The 18,588-nt window shown below is 64.4% G+C and overlaps 1 protein-coding gene across 11 annotated transcripts in view; it reads left to right on the top strand.

Moving 5' to 3' along the window:
• ANK1 (ankyrin 1) overlaps positions 1–18,588 on the top strand; it is a 47,909-nt gene extending 29,321 nt beyond the window's left edge. For 2 of the 11 annotated variants that reach the window (XM_025203422.1, XM_025203429.1), the window contains exons 8-44: positions 97–198; positions 302–400; positions 870–1,067; positions 1,165–1,263; positions 1,498–1,596; positions 1,857–1,955; positions 2,057–2,254; positions 2,403–2,501; positions 2,595–2,693; positions 2,823–3,020; positions 3,347–3,445; positions 3,606–3,704; positions 3,969–4,067; positions 4,180–4,272; positions 4,566–4,638; positions 5,006–5,029; positions 6,038–6,119; positions 6,318–6,396; positions 6,591–6,688; positions 6,771–6,995; positions 7,224–7,378; positions 7,485–7,696; positions 7,798–8,002; positions 8,202–8,298; positions 8,418–8,646; positions 8,894–9,019; positions 9,108–9,227; positions 9,414–9,498; positions 9,793–9,867; positions 10,165–10,296; positions 10,689–10,835; positions 12,560–13,106; positions 13,506–13,794; positions 15,205–15,288; positions 15,459–15,626; positions 15,884–16,003; positions 16,740–18,588. In XM_025203422.1, the coding sequence (XP_025059207.1) occupies positions 97–198; positions 302–400; positions 870–1,067; positions 1,165–1,263; positions 1,498–1,596; positions 1,857–1,955; positions 2,057–2,254; positions 2,403–2,501; positions 2,595–2,693; positions 2,823–3,020; positions 3,347–3,445; positions 3,606–3,704; positions 3,969–4,067; positions 4,180–4,272; positions 4,566–4,638; positions 5,006–5,029; positions 6,038–6,119; positions 6,318–6,396; positions 6,591–6,688; positions 6,771–6,995; positions 7,224–7,378; positions 7,485–7,696; positions 7,798–8,002; positions 8,202–8,298; positions 8,418–8,646; positions 8,894–9,019; positions 9,108–9,227; positions 9,414–9,498; positions 9,793–9,867; positions 10,165–10,296; positions 10,689–10,835; positions 12,560–13,106; positions 13,506–13,794; positions 15,205–15,288; positions 15,459–15,626; positions 15,884–15,982 (5,031 nt within the window). In that variant the 3' untranslated portion in view covers positions 15,983–16,003; positions 16,740–18,588. The other 9 variants (XM_025203420.1, XM_025203426.1, XM_025203427.1 and 6 more) reach the window with 8 other exon arrangements.

The raw sequence follows: 18,588 nt of genomic DNA, 5'->3' as shown, positions 1-18,588 counted from the left end.
CATGGCCCCACCTGGCTCCTGCCTGTGCGGATAGAGGCATTGTCCCCTCACACCCTGCCCCTGCCCCATGTGCACTGACCAGTGGCCATTCCTCCCCAGAATGGGATCACCCCCCTACACATCGCTTCCCGCCGGGGCAACGTCATCATGGTGCGGCTGCTGCTGGACCGCGGCGCCCAAATTGAGACAAGGACCAAGGTGAGATCCTCTGCCAAGGGCTGGAGCCCTACCAAGCCTTCCTGCACTGTGCCCAGGTGGCAGCAAGCATGGGCAGGGCCTGACTGTACACTCTGTCCCCCAGGATGAGCTGACACCCCTGCACTGTGCAGCCCGCAATGGACACGTACGCATCGCGGAGATCCTGCTGGACCACGGGGCTCCCATCCAAGCCAAAACCAAGGTGCCTGCCAGGCCTCACAAAAGCACAGGCAGGAACATGAGCTGCAGCATTTTGGGGCCCCGAGGCTACTCTTGAGTGTGCTGCCTGCCTGGAGCAGGCCAGGGGTGGGGTGCTGTCATTCTCCCGGGGTCCAAAAGCTGCTGTGATCTCACCTGTGAGCATGTGGGCTTCTGCCCTACTGCTCAGCACCTGCCTGATGGGCTCAAGGGGCTGGGGCATCCTCTGTCACAGGGGGCTGCTCCCTGGACACTGCCCAGCATCTATCTGGCCCCTGCAGCGACTGTGGCTAGTGCCTGGCTCTGCCCAGTGATGGACACTCTCCAGCCCTCCCCAGGAGCCCCAGAGTGTGTGTGTGTGGAGAGGGGGGCAGGTCCCATCTCCCTCTGGGTTTCAGGGGTGCAAAAGCCTGCTTTGCTCTGGGGTGGGTCCAGGCTGTGCCGACCCTTGATGCCTGCACTGTCCCTGGCAGAACGGGCTGTCGCCCATCCACATGGCAGCGCAGGGCGATCACGTGGACTGTGTGCGGCTCCTGCTGCAGTACAATGCTGAGATCGATGACATCACACTGGACCACCTCACCCCGCTGCACGTGGCTGCCCACTGTGGGCACCATCGTGTGGCCAAGCTCCTGCTGGACAAAGGGGCCAAGCCCAATGCCCGTGCCCTGGTGAGTACAGGACAGGGGCAGGGTCTGAGCAACCACCAGTCTGTCACGTCCACCTGTCCATTCATGTTTGTCCATATGTCTATCTGTCTGTCTGCAGAATGGCTTCACGCCCCTGCACATCGCCTGCAAGAAGAACCACATCCGGGTGATGGAGCTGCTGCTGAAGACTGGGGCCTCCATTGATGCAGTCACAGAGGTAGGTGGGAGCCGCAGCCTGACCTGGCCAGGCCTGCCATGTTCCCCTGGTGTCCCACTGCCCCTCTCAGAGGCAGGTTCCCGGAGCCACAGCAGCCATGCAGGGTGGCAGGGTCCTCTGGCCACAGTGCTGTGGTGCCCAGTGGGCTTAATGCCCAGAGAGCAGAACCTGCCAGGCCCCATGCCCAGGTGCCGGCGCTGATGCCCCCTTCCCCACGCCCCCTGTGTCTCCCAGTCTGGATTGACCCCACTGCATGTGGCTGCCTTCATGGGACATCTGCCAATTGTGAAGACCCTGCTGCAGCGTGGAGCCTCCCCAAATGTCTCCAATGTGGTGAGTCCAGCCCCCCTTCCCTGCACAGGAGCTCTGCTGGCCCTGCTCCTGCCTCCTGCAGAGTCCTCTTCCCTCCCACCCCCTCCTGCCCTGCCCTGGCCAGGGTGCTCCCCACAGGGTGTATGGAAGGTGTATAGGAAAGAGCACGAGCCAGCTTGGAGCTGCAGTTGCTGCCCTGTCCTGGGGGTAGCTGGAGGAAGGGAGGGACCCCGCACCAGGGACCGCCCCCCATTCACTCCTCTCCCTTGTCCTGGGCGCAGAAGGTGGAGACGCCCCTCCACATGGCAGCCAGAGCTGGGCACATGGAGGTGGCCAAGTACCTGCTGCAGAACAAGGCCAAAGTGAACGCCAAGGCCAAAGTAGGTGTTGGAGGGATGCCGGGACCCCTGTCTGCCTGTGGGAGGGTCTTCAGGCCCCTCCCCACCCCCATGAGACCATGACCCCTCTCTGCTCCTCCCAGGATGACCAGACCCCGCTGCACTGCGCTGCCCGCATCGGCCACACAGGCATGGTGCAGCTGCTGCTGGAGAATCATGCCGACCCCAACCTGGCCACCACAGCAGGGCACACACCTCTGCACATCGCTGCACGGGAGGGGCACGTGGACACCGCCCTGGCCCTGCTGAATACAGGTGCCTCACAGGTCTGCATGACCAAGGTAGGCAGGCGATGCTGACAGGACAGGGCCGGGTGACTGGGCCCTGTGGTGGCAGTAGGCAGGTCCCTGCTGGCAGGATTTCTTCCGTGCAGCAGCCCAGTTGGTGCCCACTGACTGCCAAGCCCTGAGGCTCTGTGTTTCTCCTCAGAAAGGATTTACCCCTCTGCACGTTGCAGCCAAGTACGGGAAGGTGGATGTAGCCGAGGTGCTGCTGGAGCATAATGCTGCCCCCAATGCAGCGGGGAAGGTTAGTGCTGCCCAGGGCCGGGGCAGGGCTGGGGCTGCCTGTGCTGCGTTCAAAAGGCTGGGCTCCCTCTGACCAGTGGGTGCTTCCCCCCAGAATGGCCTGACACCCCTGCACGTGGCCGTGTACCACAACAACCTGGAGATCGTCAAGCTGTTGCTGCCCAAAGGCGGGTCCCCACACAGCTCGGCCTGGGTAAGGCCCCAGTGCAGTGTGGGCACAGGCTGGGGAGCTCTGCTGCAAGTGGCTGTAGGGGAAGGGAGGAGAAAAGGGAAGGGGCTTCCTTGCCAGGCCACACACGTGACAGCCCTACCCCTCCAGCAGAATGGCTACACCCCGCTGCACATTGCAGCCAAGCAGAACCAGCTGGAGGTGGCCGGCAGCCTGCTGCAATATGGTGCCTCTGCCAACGCCGAGTCTGCGCAGGGTGTGACACCCCTGCACCTGGCTGCTCAGGAGGGCCATGCCGACATGGTGGCCCTGCTCATCTCCAAGCAGGCCAACAGCAATCTGGGCAGCAAGGTGAGCCGCCTCATGGGGCCAGCGGACGTGGGCTGCTTGGTTGGGGGCTGCGGGTTGGAGGTCCTGATGTGCCAGGAGGTCTCCAGGCGTCCTTGGGAGCCAGGGGGTAGTGAGGTGCAGAACAGGAACCAGCCCCCACAAACTATGACTTCACTGGGCCACTGGGTTCCCTGGGATTCTGTCCTTGCTGGGTCACCTCCTCGGACACGGACTGCATTTGCGTGCCCTGTCAGGCACTGGAGCCTGTGCCATGTCTGAGCACAGCTGCAGCTCCTGGTTGAGTCACTGAACCTCCTGCTCCATCTGTGACCCTCCGTTCCTTGCAGAGTGGCCTCACCCCACTGCACCTGGTGGCCCAGGAGGGGCACGTGCCAGTTGCTGATGTCCTGATCAAGCATGGAGTCACGGTGGATGCAACAACCCGGGTAAGGCGGCAGGTGGTGCAGGGTGGGTTGACTGAGGCACTGCCTGAGCATGCTCTGGTGCTAGGAGTGCTGGCACAGGGTGGGCAGCCATGGACACCTGCTGGTGGAGACGGGGGCAAGGCAAGGGGTACATGAGACCATGCCTGGTGCTGCCTTCCAGATGGGCTACACACCACTGCACGTGGCCAGCCACTACGGGAACATCAAGCTGGTGAAATTACTGCTGCAGCACCAAGCCGAGGTCAACGCCAAGACCAAAGTAGGCAGAGTGGGTTGGCGTGGGGTGGGGCCCTGGGGCTGCTTCTGCATGGGGTGATGGACCAGGCTCACCCTCGTCCCTTGTGTCCTTGCAGCCCCAGCCACTACGGAAACATCAAGCTGGTGAAATTCCTGCGGCAGCACCAAGCCGAGGTCAACGCCAAGACCAAAGTAGGCAGAGTGGGTTGGCGTGGGGTGGGGCCCTGGGGCTGCTTCTGCATGGGGTGATGGACCAGGCTCACCCTCGTCCCTTGTGTCCTTGCAGCTGGGGTACACACCCCTACATCAGGCAGCCCAGCAGGGCCACACGGACATTGTGACACTGCTGCTGAAGCATGGCGCCTCCCCCAACGAGGTCAGCACGGTGAGTACATGGGCACACAGTGGGCAGGGCTGCTGGAGCTGTGCCCTGGCATCAGCCACCTCCACAATCAGCTCCCCTGGTTGCACTAACCCCATGCCCTTTCCTCATGCAGAATGGCACCACACCCCTGGCCATCGCCAAGCGGCTCGGCTACATCTCCGTCACAGACGTGCTGAAAATCGTCACGGAGGAAACCAGCATCCCAGTGAGCCCCCAGCCCCCCCCTGTCTGCAGGCAGCCTGCTCTGCTCTGGGCTGGGGTCCAGGCTTGGGGCAGAGGTGGGGGGCAGGGGTCTCAGCCACAGCCACTTAGAGCTCTGCTGCCACCTAGCGTTGCCCCCTCGGGACTGTGCCCCATGCTGCCATTTGCTGGCTGTGCCCCTGGCTGGGTTAGCCGCAGGGAGGTTTGCCCACAGGGTTTCAGAGCGTGGGCCTGAGCCAGGGTAGGGCTTTGGAGTGGGGTGGCTGGCCCTGCTCTGACTCTCTCTGTCTTTCACAGATGATCGGCGACAAGCACCGCATGAGCTTCCCTGAAACCGTGGATGAAATCTTGGATGTGTCTGAGGATGAAGGTGAGGGGCAGGAGTGCAGAGCTTGTGCACAGTTAGAGATCTGTATCCCTCTCTCCCTTCTGGCTTGCCCCAACCCACAGGCCAGGCCAGGCTGGAGCTGCAGGGACTGGGGTGCTCTGCCTGGCAGGACCTGGCCCAGCAGTCTGTCCCTGGGGTCACGGTCCCTGAGCTCCCCTCCACACACAGGGATGGCTCTGGAGCTGCTCTGTCCAGCACAGAGCCACCTGTCACCAACACAGCCCTGGGAGGGTTCTGGCCATGGTGCCTGGAGCTTCCTGGGGTCCCCGGTACCACACTTCCTGCCACAGGGTCCTGGGCAGCGGTTGCTGTGCAGGGCTTCTCAACTCTGACTCTTCTTGCTTTGCAGGCACTGCTCATGTCACTCTAATGGGTATGGACCATGTGTGTCACCGTGGCCCGGGCGTGCGCCCATCTCACCCCCGTGCACCACTGTCACTAACCCATCCCACGCTCCATGGCTTCCCATCCTCCCTGTGCCACCCAGGCAGGAGCCGGCTCTGGCCTGGCCCTGCCCCCGTCCCTGCACCCTGCCCATCTCTGTGTCTGTCCCGTGTGCTGCCATTGTGGTGATACTGCATGAACGGGCATGCGTTCAGCCAGGCAGGGTGCTCCAGGCCACTCGGGGATGCCAAAGCCCGGGGTAGGGAGGACTCCCTGAGGGTGGGGAAGGGCCCAAGCCTGTGCCATGCAACAGATAGGATCTGAGCCGGTCTCTGACAGTCTTGCCTGGCAGGGACTGTCCATCTGGAGCTGGAGTGGGAGCCCAGATTCCCCCTTCCCACCATGGGTCCCCACACTGCCCTGGCTCTAGCCTCTCTGCCCCATGGTTTGGAGGGTGGCCAGACCTTCTCCTGCCTGGGCACTGACTTGCTGCCCTGGCGGTAGAGCTCCTGGCCCCCAGGGGCTTATTCATGGGTGTCCACGTGGCCATGAATAGGCAGGCCTGGCCCCTGCTGGTGCATCTCCTGGGAGGTGTGTGCACTGAATGGGCCTGCCTCAGGACCAAGCCAGAGCGTGCTGCCTGCCCTGCAGCTCCGCTGCTGTGCTTGGGGTGCTGGCCATGGGGCTGGCTTGCTGCTGGAGCAGCCTAACAGCCAGAGCCACTTCCAGCCGGGTTAATGTGTGTCTAATCTGAGCACGGGAAGCCCCGTTGGCAGAGAGAGCCCTGGCCAGAAGGGCCACGCACCCTGGCAGCAGGTCCCGGCTGGCACCAGAGACCCCGCTCCAGAGCCGTGGCTGGGAAGCAGAGACACCAGGCTGAGAGCGGGGTGTGCCACCCTCCTTCAGCTCCCGCTACCCAGAGCCTGGAAGGGAGGGGACCTGGCAACCTTGCTCCCTGCCCTTGCTATCCCTGAGCTGAGCCAGTTCTTGGTTCTAGGAGAGGAGCCGGTTGGATCCAAACTGGAGAAGCCACAGACCAGGGAGCAGGAAGAGGAGTTCATGCCCAAGCTGGACCACACGTAAGGACTGCACTGGCTGGCGGGAGGCGGGTGTGTCAGGAAGGTGCCGAGAGTGTGGGCGTGGATGCCAAGTGAGGCCCTGCACCTGTACTGGGCTCCTCCTTCGTTGGGGTCCTGCCCACAGGGCCCCGATGGAGAAATAGCTCTCAGCCCGCATTGCACAAGAGTTGCTTGTGATGGTCTGCATTGCCCTCACAGGGTGGAGTCCCCTGCCATCCCGCGGATCCCCTGTGTCACGCCTGAGACAGTGGTGATCAAGCCGGAGGAGCCTGAGCAGGTAGGAGCCCCCATGGCTGTAGCCAGCCACGTGGCAGGAAACGGGCAACCCAGCCAAGGCGACCATGCTGCATAATCGCTGAGGCCTGGGGCACTCCCCCCAGGGGTTTTGTGGGCCAGGGCAGCCGCATTGTCCCCAGTACTTCTGCAGGCTCCCCAGGCTGTGCCTCACTGCCCTCCCCTCCCCTCCTGCAGCCATCCAAGGAGTTTGATGAGGATTCACTTATCCCCAGCAGCCCGGCCACAGAGACCTCAGACAACATCAGCCCAGTGGCCAGCCCCGTGCACACAGGGTGAGTGAATGGTTTGTGCTCGCACTTGCTCCTGTGTGTGGGCCAGCCCCTGCATGACACTAGCATCTGTCTGTCACTGCAGGTTCCTGGTGAGCTTCATGGTGGATGCCCGGGGCGGGTCCATGCGGGGCAGCCGGCACAATGGGCTGCGGGTGATTGTCCCCCCACGCACTTGCGCCGCCCCCACCCGCATCACCTGCCGCCTGGTCAAGCCCCAGAAGCTGACAACGCCACCTCCCCTAGCCGAAGAGGAGGGTCTGGCTAGCAGGATCATCGCCCTGGGCCCTGCTGGTGCCCAGTTCCTCAGGTGAGCCATAGCCCAGCTGCTCCCCAGAGTCTCTGCCAATGCCCTGTGCAAAGCTGGAGCCTGGGGACTGCTGGGGACAGGATTTGGGACACGAGGTATTAGGATCTGGATGCCTCATGGCTCTTAACCCCAGGCCCTGCACTGCCCCTGCCCTGCCCCCTCATGACAACATTGGCACCCCTGGGACTACATCCCTCAAGCCCCTCTCATGCCCACATCCCACTGCAGCCCTGTGATCGTGGAGATCCCACACTTTGCCTCCTACGGGCGGGGTGACCGGGAGCTGGTCGTGCTGCGCAGCGAGAACGGCTCTGTGTGGAAGGAGCATCGCAACCGGTATGATGAGCGCTACCTGGAGCAGGTGCTCAGCGGCATGGACGAGGGTGAGCTGGGCCCTGGGGTGACGCGGTGGGCAGGGGCATGGCTGGCGTGTGGCTAGCCGGGCCATGACATGGTGGGCCATGGCCTGAGCGTGGCGCTGCCTTGCAGAGCTGGACAGCCGGGAGGAGCTGGAGAAGAAGCGGATCTGCCGCATCATCACCACAGATTTCCCCCTCTACTTCGTGGTCATGTCCCGCATCTGCCAGGACTGTGACCTGATTGGCTCCGAGGGCGGCAGCCTGCGAAGCACACTGGTGCCCATGGTGCAGGCCACCTTCCCCGAGACCGCCGTCACCAAGAAGGTTAAGCTGGCCTTGCAGGTACCAGGCCCCCACTGGGGATGATGCACAGACAGACGGGTTGGGACAGGGGCAAGCGCAGGCCAGTGCAGACCTCCACTCTTCTCTGTCCCACCACACAGGCGCAGCCGGTGCCAGATGAGCTGGTGACCAAGCTGCTGGGGAACCAGGCGACTTTCAGCCCCATCGTGACAGTGGAACCGCGGCGTAGGAAGTTCCACCGGCCTATCGGCCTGCGCATCCCACTGCCACCGTCCTGGAAGGACAGCCCCCGGGACAGTGGTGAGGGTGACACCACCAGCCTGCGCCTGCTCTGCAGTGTCATCGGTGAGCACTGTACCTTCACTGGGTTTCAGGCCAGAGCATGAGTCAGCGTCACCAGCACCCTGGGCTGGGTCTTTGCAGACAGGGGTTCTCGGGGCAGGGCCTGAGGGCATTTGTGACCGGGGCGGCTCCCAGGGAGAAGGGGACAGGGAGGCTGAGGCCGGGCTCTGGGCAGGCACCAATCCCTATGGTGCTATTGCAGGAGGAACAGCCCAAGCACAGTGGGAGGACATTACGGGCACTACCAAGCTGGTCTACACCAATGAGTGTGCCAACTTCACTACCAACGTCTCAGCCAGGTGAGATGCCGCGTGTGCATGTGCCTGGACCCGTCCTGCCATGAGTGAACCATGCCAGCCGTGGGGGCCTGGGGAGGAGAGGGCCCGGTTAGTCCCTGCTGACGTGGCCCCTGCCACAGGTTCTGGCTGGCAGACTGCCCGCGGACGGCCGAGGCGGTGCACTTTGCCACGCTGCTGTACAAGGAGCTGGCAGCTGTGCCCTATATGGCCAAGTTCGTGGTGTTCGCCAAGATGAACGATGCCCGTGAGGGCCGGCTGCGCTGCTACTGCATGACGGATGACAAGGTGGACAAGACGCTGGAGCAGCACGAGAATTTCACTGAGGTGGCCCGGAGCCGTGACATTGAGGTAGCACTCAGCCCAGACCCTTCCCCTCGTGGTCAGGTTGGGGAGGTGGCCCTGGGGCCAGTGGGATGCGCTGCTGACGGCTGTGTGGAGCCTGCAGCCCCCAGTGCTCGGGTAGGGATCCCTTCCCGGTGTGTGGATGATGGGGCCCTGGCGACAGCACAGGGGGACAGTGTCCAGACCTGGGTGAGGCAGCACAAGCCACCCAGCCCACAGGTTGCAGTGGTTCTGAGCCTGCGCTCTGTCCCAGGTGTTGGAGGGGATGCCCCTGCATGCTGAGCTCTCGGGGAACCTGGTGCCAGTCAAGAAGGCGACGCAGCAGCGCAGCTTCCTCTTCCAGTCTTTCCGGGAGAACCGGCTGGCCCTGCCTGTCAAGGTGAGGAGCGACCTCGGCTACGGAGGGTGGGGTTGGGGGCGGGTGTCCTCCTGCTCCCTGGTCCAACCAACCGTGTCCCGTCATGCAGGTGCGGGACAGCAGCCGGGAAGCAAGCGGCTCGCTCTCGTTCCTGCGCAAGGCCATGAAGTATGAAGACCTGCAGCACACGCTTTGCCACCTCAACATCACCATGCCACCCTGCACCAAGGTCAGCACCCAGCCTTTTCCCAGCATGCGGCGCCATGCCCCGGCTCCCCACACCCTCCCCATCCCTGGGCCAGGTGCTTGCCAGCTGTGTCCATGGCTGGGGCAGGGACTTTGGCCCCATTGGAACGGCTGGGGGCTGGTCATCGTCCACGCCCCGTGTGACCTGTGGTCCTTTCTGCTTCTGCAGGGGACAGGCAGTGAGGAGCGGAGGAGGACGCTGACGCCACTGGCCCTGCGGGAGAGATACAGCATCCTCAGCGAGAGCAGTCTGGGTATGTGCTGCTGGCCCTGTCCAGCCACTTTGCCCCACGGGCAGGGAGGGGGAAGTATAGAGGGGCACCTGCCCCAGTCTTTCACCCGGGGACCTAGTCACTTCTCTTCCTTGGTGGTGCCCTGAGCCCCTGGGGGCCCCGCTGCTGCACCTGACACCTTGCCTAGAGGCTGAGCTGAGGCCAAGCATGTCCCTGGCACACCTGTCTCAAGCTGATGCCTAGGGCCACATGCCAGTGCAAACAGCAGCAGAGGGGACGGGGCAGGCAGTGCTGTGATTCCCTCTTCTCCCCCAGGCTCTCTGAGTGGCATGGACAAGGCAGACCTGAAGATGGCCATCATCTCTGAGCACCTTGGCCTCAGCTGGGCAGGTCAGTCCGGTCCCAGGGCACAAGGCCTCCTTGTTGCAGGGCTCCTGAGATGCCTGTATCTCCAGAGCCAGCCTTGAGCAGGGGGCAGCCCAGTGCCCAGCCAGCTCCACCCAACCAGGGTCTCCAGCACTGAGCTGCTGCACATGGCAGTGGCATCAGCCTGTCGTCTGTGCATCACGAGGACAGCGTGCACAGGGCATCTCTGGTGTTGATGCTACCCCTGGTGGGCATGTGGGGCTGGGAGAGGCCTGGCCAGGTACACAGCACAGTGCCCATCCTGTGGTGTGTGTCTCACAGAGTTGGCACGAGAGCTGCACTTCGGGGTGGAAGACATCAACCGAATCCGGGTGGAGAACCCCAACTCACTGCTGGAGCAGAGCGCAGCCCTGCTCAACCTGTGGGCAAATCGTGAGGGCAAGAATGCCAAGGGTGAGTGTTACTTGGCAGCCCCTGCTGTGTTGACTGCTGGGGTTGGGCCCTCAAGCTACTCCCTGGAAAGAGACCATGGGCACATCCCATGCCTTGAGCTAGGGAGCCATCTCTACACTTAGCGGAATGGGGATATGAGGTGCCCTGCACACTCGCACAGCCATGCTCCACAGGTACACGTGTGCATGGGTGGGGTGGCTTGGCTGAGTCGCCCAGCTATGGTGCACAAGGAGCTGTCCCATGTGCAGTCGCAGTGTGGTGTGTCACTGCCATTGTGGGTTCATATGTGGCTGGGGAGTAGACAGTGCTGTTGTGGGGCCATCGGCACCCACCCAGGGTGCCTAGAGGGCTTGGCCCCATGCCCTGCTCTGACACCAGCTCCCTCTGCGCAGTGGAGAGCCTATACACGGCCCTGAGGAATATCGACCGCAGTGAGATTGTCAACATGCTGGAAGGCTCTGGGTGGCATAGCCGTGGCCTGAAGTGTGACCGGCGCTACACCGACAGGGACTATTCCCTCTCACCCTCCCAGATGAATGGTGAGTCCCTGGGCCTGGGCAGGCCGTGGGGCCTGGCAGTGCCACCCACTTGCACCACAGCCCACAGCTGGCCAGGCAGCTCTGCTCCTGCCAGGGATGGACCGGAGCTTCCCCCAGCGCAAGGACATGGGAGCCTCAGCCTGGCGTATGGGGTCTGGGATGGGAGTTGGAGCCCAGCAGCAGCTGGCCACAGACAGAGACTGCGGTTCCCCATGGGGCCAGACCCACATGCCCCTGATTCCTGGCTGGTCAGTGCCTTGGCCGGGCACACTTGACTACACCTTCTGTGCAGCCTGGCTCCAGTCACCCTCTGCACCAGCAGGTGCCTGGGTTTGGCCCTGGCAATGAGGGCTGGGGACTGGGCATGACCCAGGCATCTGCAACAGAGCAGGGCGCCAGTTCTGGGCTGATGCTGCAGCCAGTGTTGAGGCCTGGCGTCCCAGTCCCTGGGTGGCTGTGGATGCTGCCTGCTGAAGGCTCTCTCCCCTCCATTCTGTGTTCTCTCAAACACGCCGTCGGCGCTGTCAGGCAAGGCACGCCCCTGCCATCGCTGCCCGTCGCCTTCCTCCTCTGGCCTCATCTTGACCTCTTGCTCTCATCCTCCTCTGCCTATCTCCACTGTCTCCACCTGGGCCAAGCCCTGCCGGAGCTGCTGCCTGTCACCAAGGGACTCGCACCCCGCTCGCGGCTGCGTGTCTGTGCATGCCCCTGCACGCTCACTGCCACCCCTGCCTGGACTGCTGCCTCCACCTTCCCTGCATGGCCCTGCTGCTGCCAGCTGCACCACAGCCTCCCTGCACCCTTTTGCTGCTAGAGGAAGAGCCCCCCAGCCTATGCACCCACTCTGAACCCAGCTGGGTTTAATAGCCAGCACCCCTCGCTGGGCCTCTGAGTCAGCAGTAGCAGTCCCAGGCACCCTCAAGCAGGTTCTGGTGCTGGCACCAGCTGCCCCCTCACCGCGAGGGTGGCATGGAGCTGGGAGAAGAGAGGATGGCTACCTGCCAGGGTGCCAGTGAGCAGGGAGCCAGATGGGGATCCCAGGCTGGGGATTCAGCAGCCTGGGAGCCTGCAGAGGCTACCCCACACCCGGGCCAAAACAGACAGAGAGCGATGCTGCCCCTGCCCTGGGAACAGGTAGGCAGGACCCTGTGCCTATACCTGGAGGCAAAGTGCATAGTCTGCCTGGGCCCCACAGCTTCCCCACATCCCTCCCCAGCTGGGCATAGCAGGAGAGGCTGGAGCTGGGCAGCCATTGGCCTCAGGGCCCCAGGGCCTGACCTCCCCACTTGCACATCTGGACAGGGCCACAGCCAGACAGCACACACAGATGTACAGAGCAGGGACAAGGGCAGGGGCTGCAGGGCAGGACAGGGGCACAAGAGGGGCTCAAAAATGAGGGGAGGAGAGGCATGTGCAAGCAGAGCTGTCCAGGGAGCCCAGCGCTGTGGCGCACAGTCTCGGATGCACATCTGAGTATTTCAGGGCACCTAGCTGGTGCCTGCTCCCACCTGCCCCCTGCAAGCCCTGGCAGGAGTGCAGGCCCCGGGGGTACAACCCTGCTTCCGTCAGGCCACCTGCAAGGCACCCCAGGCAGCTCCCCCAGGGCCTCTCTGCCCAGTTGCAGCCTTGTCCCCTCAGCACGCGCTGCCTGCCACACCCCTGCCCCGCCATGCTTGTCTGTGCGGAACGGCTGCCAGAGATGTCGCCTCTGTCTGCCCCTGCAGGTTACGCTTCGCTGCCGGACGAGCTGCTCTCGCCCGCCTCCCTGCATTACGCGCTGCCGTCCCCTCTGCGTGCCGACCAGTACTGGAATGAGGTGGCCATCCTGGATGCCATCCCCATGGCCGCCACCGAGCCGGATGCGCTCCTGGAGATGTCCGACATGCAGGTGTGGTCCTCGGGGCTCACGCCCTCGCTGGTCACGGCCGAGGACTCCTCGCTGGAGTGCAGCAAGGCCGAGGACTCGGACGCCACGAGCGATGGCCGCCTCACGGGGCAGCCCCCAGAGGACATGCCTGGCCCCGACCACCTGGGCTCCATGGACCTGGTGGAGGATGACACAGTGGACTCAGATGCCATGAATGGCCTCATTGACCTGCTGGAGCAAGAGGAGGGGCAGAGGTTGGAGGCGAGGAGGCCTGACGGGGCATGCCCAGCAGGGCCACAGGGCACAGAGAGTGAAGACTGTGTTGTTTCAGGCCAGCAGCGGGTGCAGGCCCGGATCACCGAGTCGCCCAGTGTGAGCCGTGTCATCGAGAGGAGCGTGGACAGGTACCACAGCCCAAGGCCCAGGCAGGCAGCCAGAGCAGGGGCACCGAGACCCTGCATCGGGGACAGGGTGGTGAAGGGCATGGCTGTGCAGCCCAACTGCCTGCCAGCTCCTGGAGATGCCCATTTCTCATCCACTGCATGAGTGCTGGGCTAGGCTGGGCTGGGGCTGGCGTGGAGCCCACCAGCAGACTGGGGCTCTGGCTGTGACAGCGGCTCAGCCTGCGGGGGTCAGGGGGATGGAGCTGCGCCTGGCGCCGGGGCACGTGGGCAAAGGCAGGAGCCATGTGCCGCGTGGGTGGTCTCAGTGGAGAAGCTGACCGCCTCTCTTTGTCTCTCTGTCTGTCTGTCTGTCTGTCTGTCTGTCTGTCTCTCCCCCCCATCCCTCTGGCTGGTGCCCAGGCTGCGGGACTGGAATGCAGAGGGCTCCTTTGTCTCCCGCCTACAGGACTTGCCCGAGGGCTCCTGGCAGGAGGGGGTGGCCCGGAGTGCCCACCTGCTGAATGTGATGGGGCCTGGCTCAGCCTCTGGGGCCTGGAGCCAGGACCAGGGCACGGTCCTGATGCCGCCTGCTGAGCGGATGCGAATCGACTCCGGAGAGGAGAGCGACTCCCGGCCACCGCCCTTGCACAGCCAGACCTTCAGCTCATGGCTGGAGGAGGCAGACAGCAGCTTCTTCGGGCAGACAAGGGTAAGGGGTGGCAGCAGGAAGAGCTGTCCCTGGGTGCTGGCACCACGTTGCCCTCGGGCCTGGCAGAAGCTCTGCAGCCAGGCTAGATACTGCCCCCAGCTCAGGAGGGGCCCAGCTGCCTCGGCACCAGCCCACCCTGCCAGATGCCGGCATCCCCCGCATGGCTTCTGCAGGGCATGGCCCAGAATAGCACGGCTGAGCCAGGCCCAGGGTTTTATTTAGCACCAATCTGCTGCCTCCACTCTCCATTTATAACCGGCAGCCACCCTGCATGCTTCCTAATCGGGTATTTCCCAGGGCTCCCGCCCCTGCGCCAGCCTGCCACGGCCAGAAATAGACCTGGCCAGCCATGGGGGTCTGGCACTGGGCACCCAGTCAGAGCCAGCTGTGCCAGGCAGCGAGGGGTGGCAGGGGGTGGGGGCAGCACGGCAGGCAGAGAAGGCAGCTCCCTCAGGCTATGCCTCTCCATATGCGCAGCCCCTGGGCCCCTGGCTGGGCCCTGCCAGCACAGCCCCACACTCTGGAGCCACGCGGGCGGCCTGCTGTGGGCACCCCTCAATGGGCTGCAGAGCATTGCAGGCAGACGGCTGGGGACCGGGGGCCCAGCCCCGGCCCCTCCTGCCGAGCTCGGGGCCAGGGGCTGCCCCATGCTTCAGGCCCCGTGGGTGCCCCTCCAGGCCAGATGACTTTGACAGGAGCTGAGAGTGCAAAGGACAAGCCCACCTGCCCGCCCCAGCCAGTGGCTGCAGCCAGCTGGTATGCGGCAGCTAAAATTACCACAGCCTGACACGGCCCCTGTGCAGAACGGGGCAGCCGGCAGAGCAGGCAGCGCTCTGGGCTGCTGCGGGCTGGGACGCCCGTGGCCGGGGCGTGGGCGCAGGGCGTGAGCGCGGGCGCAGCGGCAGAATGCTGGCCTTCGTGACCCAGCTGCTGATCACCCTGGTGCTGCTGGGCTTCTTCCTGGTGAGCTGCCAGAACGTGCTGCACATCATCCAGGGCTCCGTGCGCTTCCTGCTCAAGCATGTCCACCATGAGCTGGACAAGGAGCTGGGCGAAAGCGAGGGGCTGGCGGACGACGAGGAGTCAGTGTCCACCAGGGTGGTCCGCCGCCGTGTCATTGTGAAGGTAACAGGGCTGTCCGTGGCCCGCTGAGGCCCCCATCCAGCTGTCCTGGCCCCATGCCCCTGCCCTCCGTCCCCTGTGCTCACAGAGCACAGCAACGGCCCTGCCACCCCCCACCCCTGCATATCAGCCAGGGCTGCTCCGGGAGGTGCCGTGCTGACACCGGGGTGGGGGGAAGGGAAGCAGGTCGTTTCTGCTGCCCCGCAGGGGCTGGTGCTTTCCCAGGCCACATCTAAGTGTCCTGGGCTGCGGGGGTCCTCGGCCTGCCTCACTCTGCTCTGCCCACAGGGCAACGAAGTGCAGGACATCCCCGGGGAGCAGGTGACCGAGGAGCAGTTCACAGATGAGCAGGGCAACATAGTCACCAAGAAGGTGAGTGGGGGCAGCCCTAGGGCAGTTGGGGGAACCTCTGGGCCCCCCTCTGCTCTGGGGACTGCCACGGGCCTGCAGGGGAGCCCAGGGTAGAGGTAGGCATGCCCTGGGCACGCTGTGGGCAAGCAGGGTGGGACAGGCTGGCCATGGTGACCCAGCACTCTGCGCAGATCATCCGGAAGGTGGTGCGGCGGCTGGGCCCAGATGAGGAGGACGACGGGCGAGCGCGCGAGGAGGTGATCCTGGAGGGCTCCCTGCAGGAGGCCCAGGAGCTGGAGGCCGAGGCTGAACACTTCATGAAGTATGGCCTGCTGCAGCACGACAGCCTGGGCAGCCAGGTACCGCTCTGCCCCTGCCCCTGCCTCTGCTTCCACCCACGATGCTCCTTTCCTCTCCTCTCCTCTCCTCTCCTCTCCTCCTCTCCTCTCCTCTTCTCTCCTCTCCTCTCCTCTGCCCTGCACACCCACTCCCAGCTCTGGCTCAGCACCTTCTGCTTTCTGACTCTCCTTTCCCTCTCCTGTCCTCTCTGTCCATCTGTCCCTCTCTCTCTGTCTGTCCTTGGGCGTGCTGCTTCCTGTCTCTGCTGTGGTGCCAGGAGGAGGTACACGGGCGCGGCCTGAATGCGGAGCTTGTCGGGGGCAGGATGGGGGCTCACATAGTGAAACGCGCCAGCCTGAAGCGGGGGAAGCAGTGACCCCGAGTGGCCTCTGTCGAGGTAATGCCACCAGCATGCTTGCCTGTCCCCACACCTACTGCAGCCACCTGGCAGTGCCTGCGGGCCTGTGCAGCCCGGCAGGGGGCCCCTTGGGATGACCTTGGCCATGGCACCCTGGAGAGACAGAGACCGTGGCCATGCTGTTGTGGCACATGCACTGGCTGAGCGCCTGCCTGGTGCTGCCAGCAAGGGGTGCTGTGTGTGCTGCACACCCCACGCCAAAACTAGTGCCCGTCCAGGCCGGACACAGCCAGTCCCTGCACCAGCCTTCCTGGAGTAACCCAGTGGGCTGCGGGCACCAGAGGGCAGCAGGGAGGCTGGCTCACCCGCAGCGCAGACCCAGCGAGCTGAGAGGACGGCCCAGGCACAGCCGTAGCAGGCCAATGCGTGCCTGTGCACAGGCAGGGATGTGCCCACATGCCGTCTGGCTCCAGCACAGTCCCCAGGGGTGTCTGCGTGGGGCCTGGGCTCTGGCAGCTGGGAACAGGGCATCCACTGTGGAGGACAGCTACCCCTCCAGCCTCCATGGCAGGCTGGTGTGTGTGGATGTGTCCATGTCACTCCGTGTGCCAGTGTGGCATGGCCTGGGCCCTGCTGCCTGGGCCCAAGCAGTCCGTGTCCCGTGGCACAGGACCCGTGGTGCTGCGGGGGCCCAGCAGGTGGCTTGGCCAGCTGCCCGTGAGCACAGCCCTGCCCTGGCCCCCAGTAACCCCCTCCCTGCTCCCTCCCTCCTCAGGACCTCACCTCAACACCAACCCACTGATCTGCACACGCGTCCTGACCCCCACAAGGAGAGGCAAGAGCCGAGCGCCGGCGGGAGCGGGGCCGGCCGTACGTGTTTCTATAGGCTACCGGCATGATTTCTGTACGAGACTTACTTACCGTCCTATTCGCATGATTGACTGATGCAGACGCATGAGCTACAGTACGTACTACCGACTGGGGGCCCTGCACGGCCAGGAACCCAGGAGACCGGTCCTGGGGCCTCCCGGCCCCACCGGGGAGGTGTGGGCCAGGCCGGTGGCAGGTACCGTGGGCAGGGTGGAGACGGCACCACGGCCAAGCCCCGTGGGGTGTCTGCAGATACACGGAGCCGCCCACGGCCAGGCAGCCCCCACTCGTCTCCCTGGCCTCTCTGCCAGCCTCGCCATCTCACCCCTCCCTGTGAGTGCTGCGGGCGCGGGGAGCACGCCTCATGCCAGGAGGGGCAGGCAGAGAGGGCCAGGCTGCAGCAGCCGCCCAGTGTGGGTAGGTGGGCGAGCCCCCAAGTGAGGGGAGGGCACTGGGCCGAGGGCCAAGCCCGCTGCTTGTGTTGAAAGTGTAAACTGTACAGTACTCAGCCTTGTGTATATGAACAATAAATACTATGCAAACCCGGGATGCTCCCGCCATGTGTACGGAGCACCAACAGCTCGGCCCTCGGCCAGTGGCAGGGCAGGGCGGCTTGTGAGCCCACAGCTCCAGCCCACGGGGCCCTGCAGGAGTGGCCAGGCACAGGCCCGCTGCCCATGTGCCCCTGCTCACTCCCTGCCACCCACGCAGGGGCAGGGGCGCTGGCTGCCTCCCACCTCTGTCAGCCCCCACCGTGGGTGGTGCCGACCCACCCAGCACAATGTCAGCTCAGAGGCAGGAGGGGTCATGGTGCTGCAGCCCTCCCCTCTGCGCCGGCCCCCGTTGGCCTTCTCAGGCGGGCGGCCACACTAGCACAGCCCAGCAAACGCTGACCCTTGCAGGACCAAGCCCCGTGCCCCGGCACAGCAGCGTTTCCCAGGGGCCTGCCCCTGCATATCCCCATGGGATGGTAAAGCCACTGCCCCACCCTGGCCCCAGCCCAGCTGTCCCTGCCTGTATCCAGCCTGGCAGGAGCCGGGGCAGATGCAGAGACCTGGGCTATTTTAAGGCATTTAGTAGATGGAGTCTGCTGTGATACATGACCCCAGCTGGCAGGTCACAGGCAGGGGCAGTGGCTGCTACCTTCCCTGCCCCCATGTCCTTCACCCGCCCCCAGGCACAGGGATCCCGGCCTGCAGGGATCCCCAACTCTGCTCCTTCCTGGGGGCTGATGCGGCCCTGGCAGCCACATACAGCCCACACGCCATTGCTGTCACGGACCGTGAGGCATCAGGCAGGGAACCCCCTGCCCCTGCTGCCGGCGGAGGTGTCAGTGCAGGGAAGTGAGCGGGCAGGGCTTGGCCTTGGGGAGCGCCGCGTGCACAGCCAGGGCCGCAGTACGTCCATCCTCCCCCTCCTTCTGCAGCATAGTTGCCCCACCCCGCCAAGGCCGCCGGCAGCCCCGTAGTGTAGTGTGGGTCCCGCGCTTCGGCCTCGCGTGCTCGTAGGGCATGTGCTCGCCGCTCGCATCGCTGGCAGGGCCGCAGGGGCCGCGCTGGCCTGACCCCTAGGGCATGCCGCCACCGCCCGCGCACTAGACGCTTTTTAGACATTTTACAGTTCTGTTAACTTCCTTTTTTATTGTTATGGGAACGAGCCTCGGGGACCCTGTCCCCGGCGCAGCCCCGATGTATAGACCATTCCCTGTACACCAGCTACCGACTATGACTTAATAAAGAAACAACACCGCTCTG

Source organism: Alligator sinensis, unplaced genomic scaffold, assembly GCF_000455745.1.
Source record: "Alligator sinensis unplaced genomic scaffold, ASM45574v1 scaffold98_1, whole genome shotgun sequence".
NCBI classification, from domain to species: domain Eukaryota; kingdom Metazoa; phylum Chordata; order Crocodylia; family Alligatoridae; genus Alligator; species Alligator sinensis.
The sequence above is the reverse complement of the archived record's forward strand: the minus strand, read 5'-3'. Positions and strand labels throughout refer to the sequence as shown.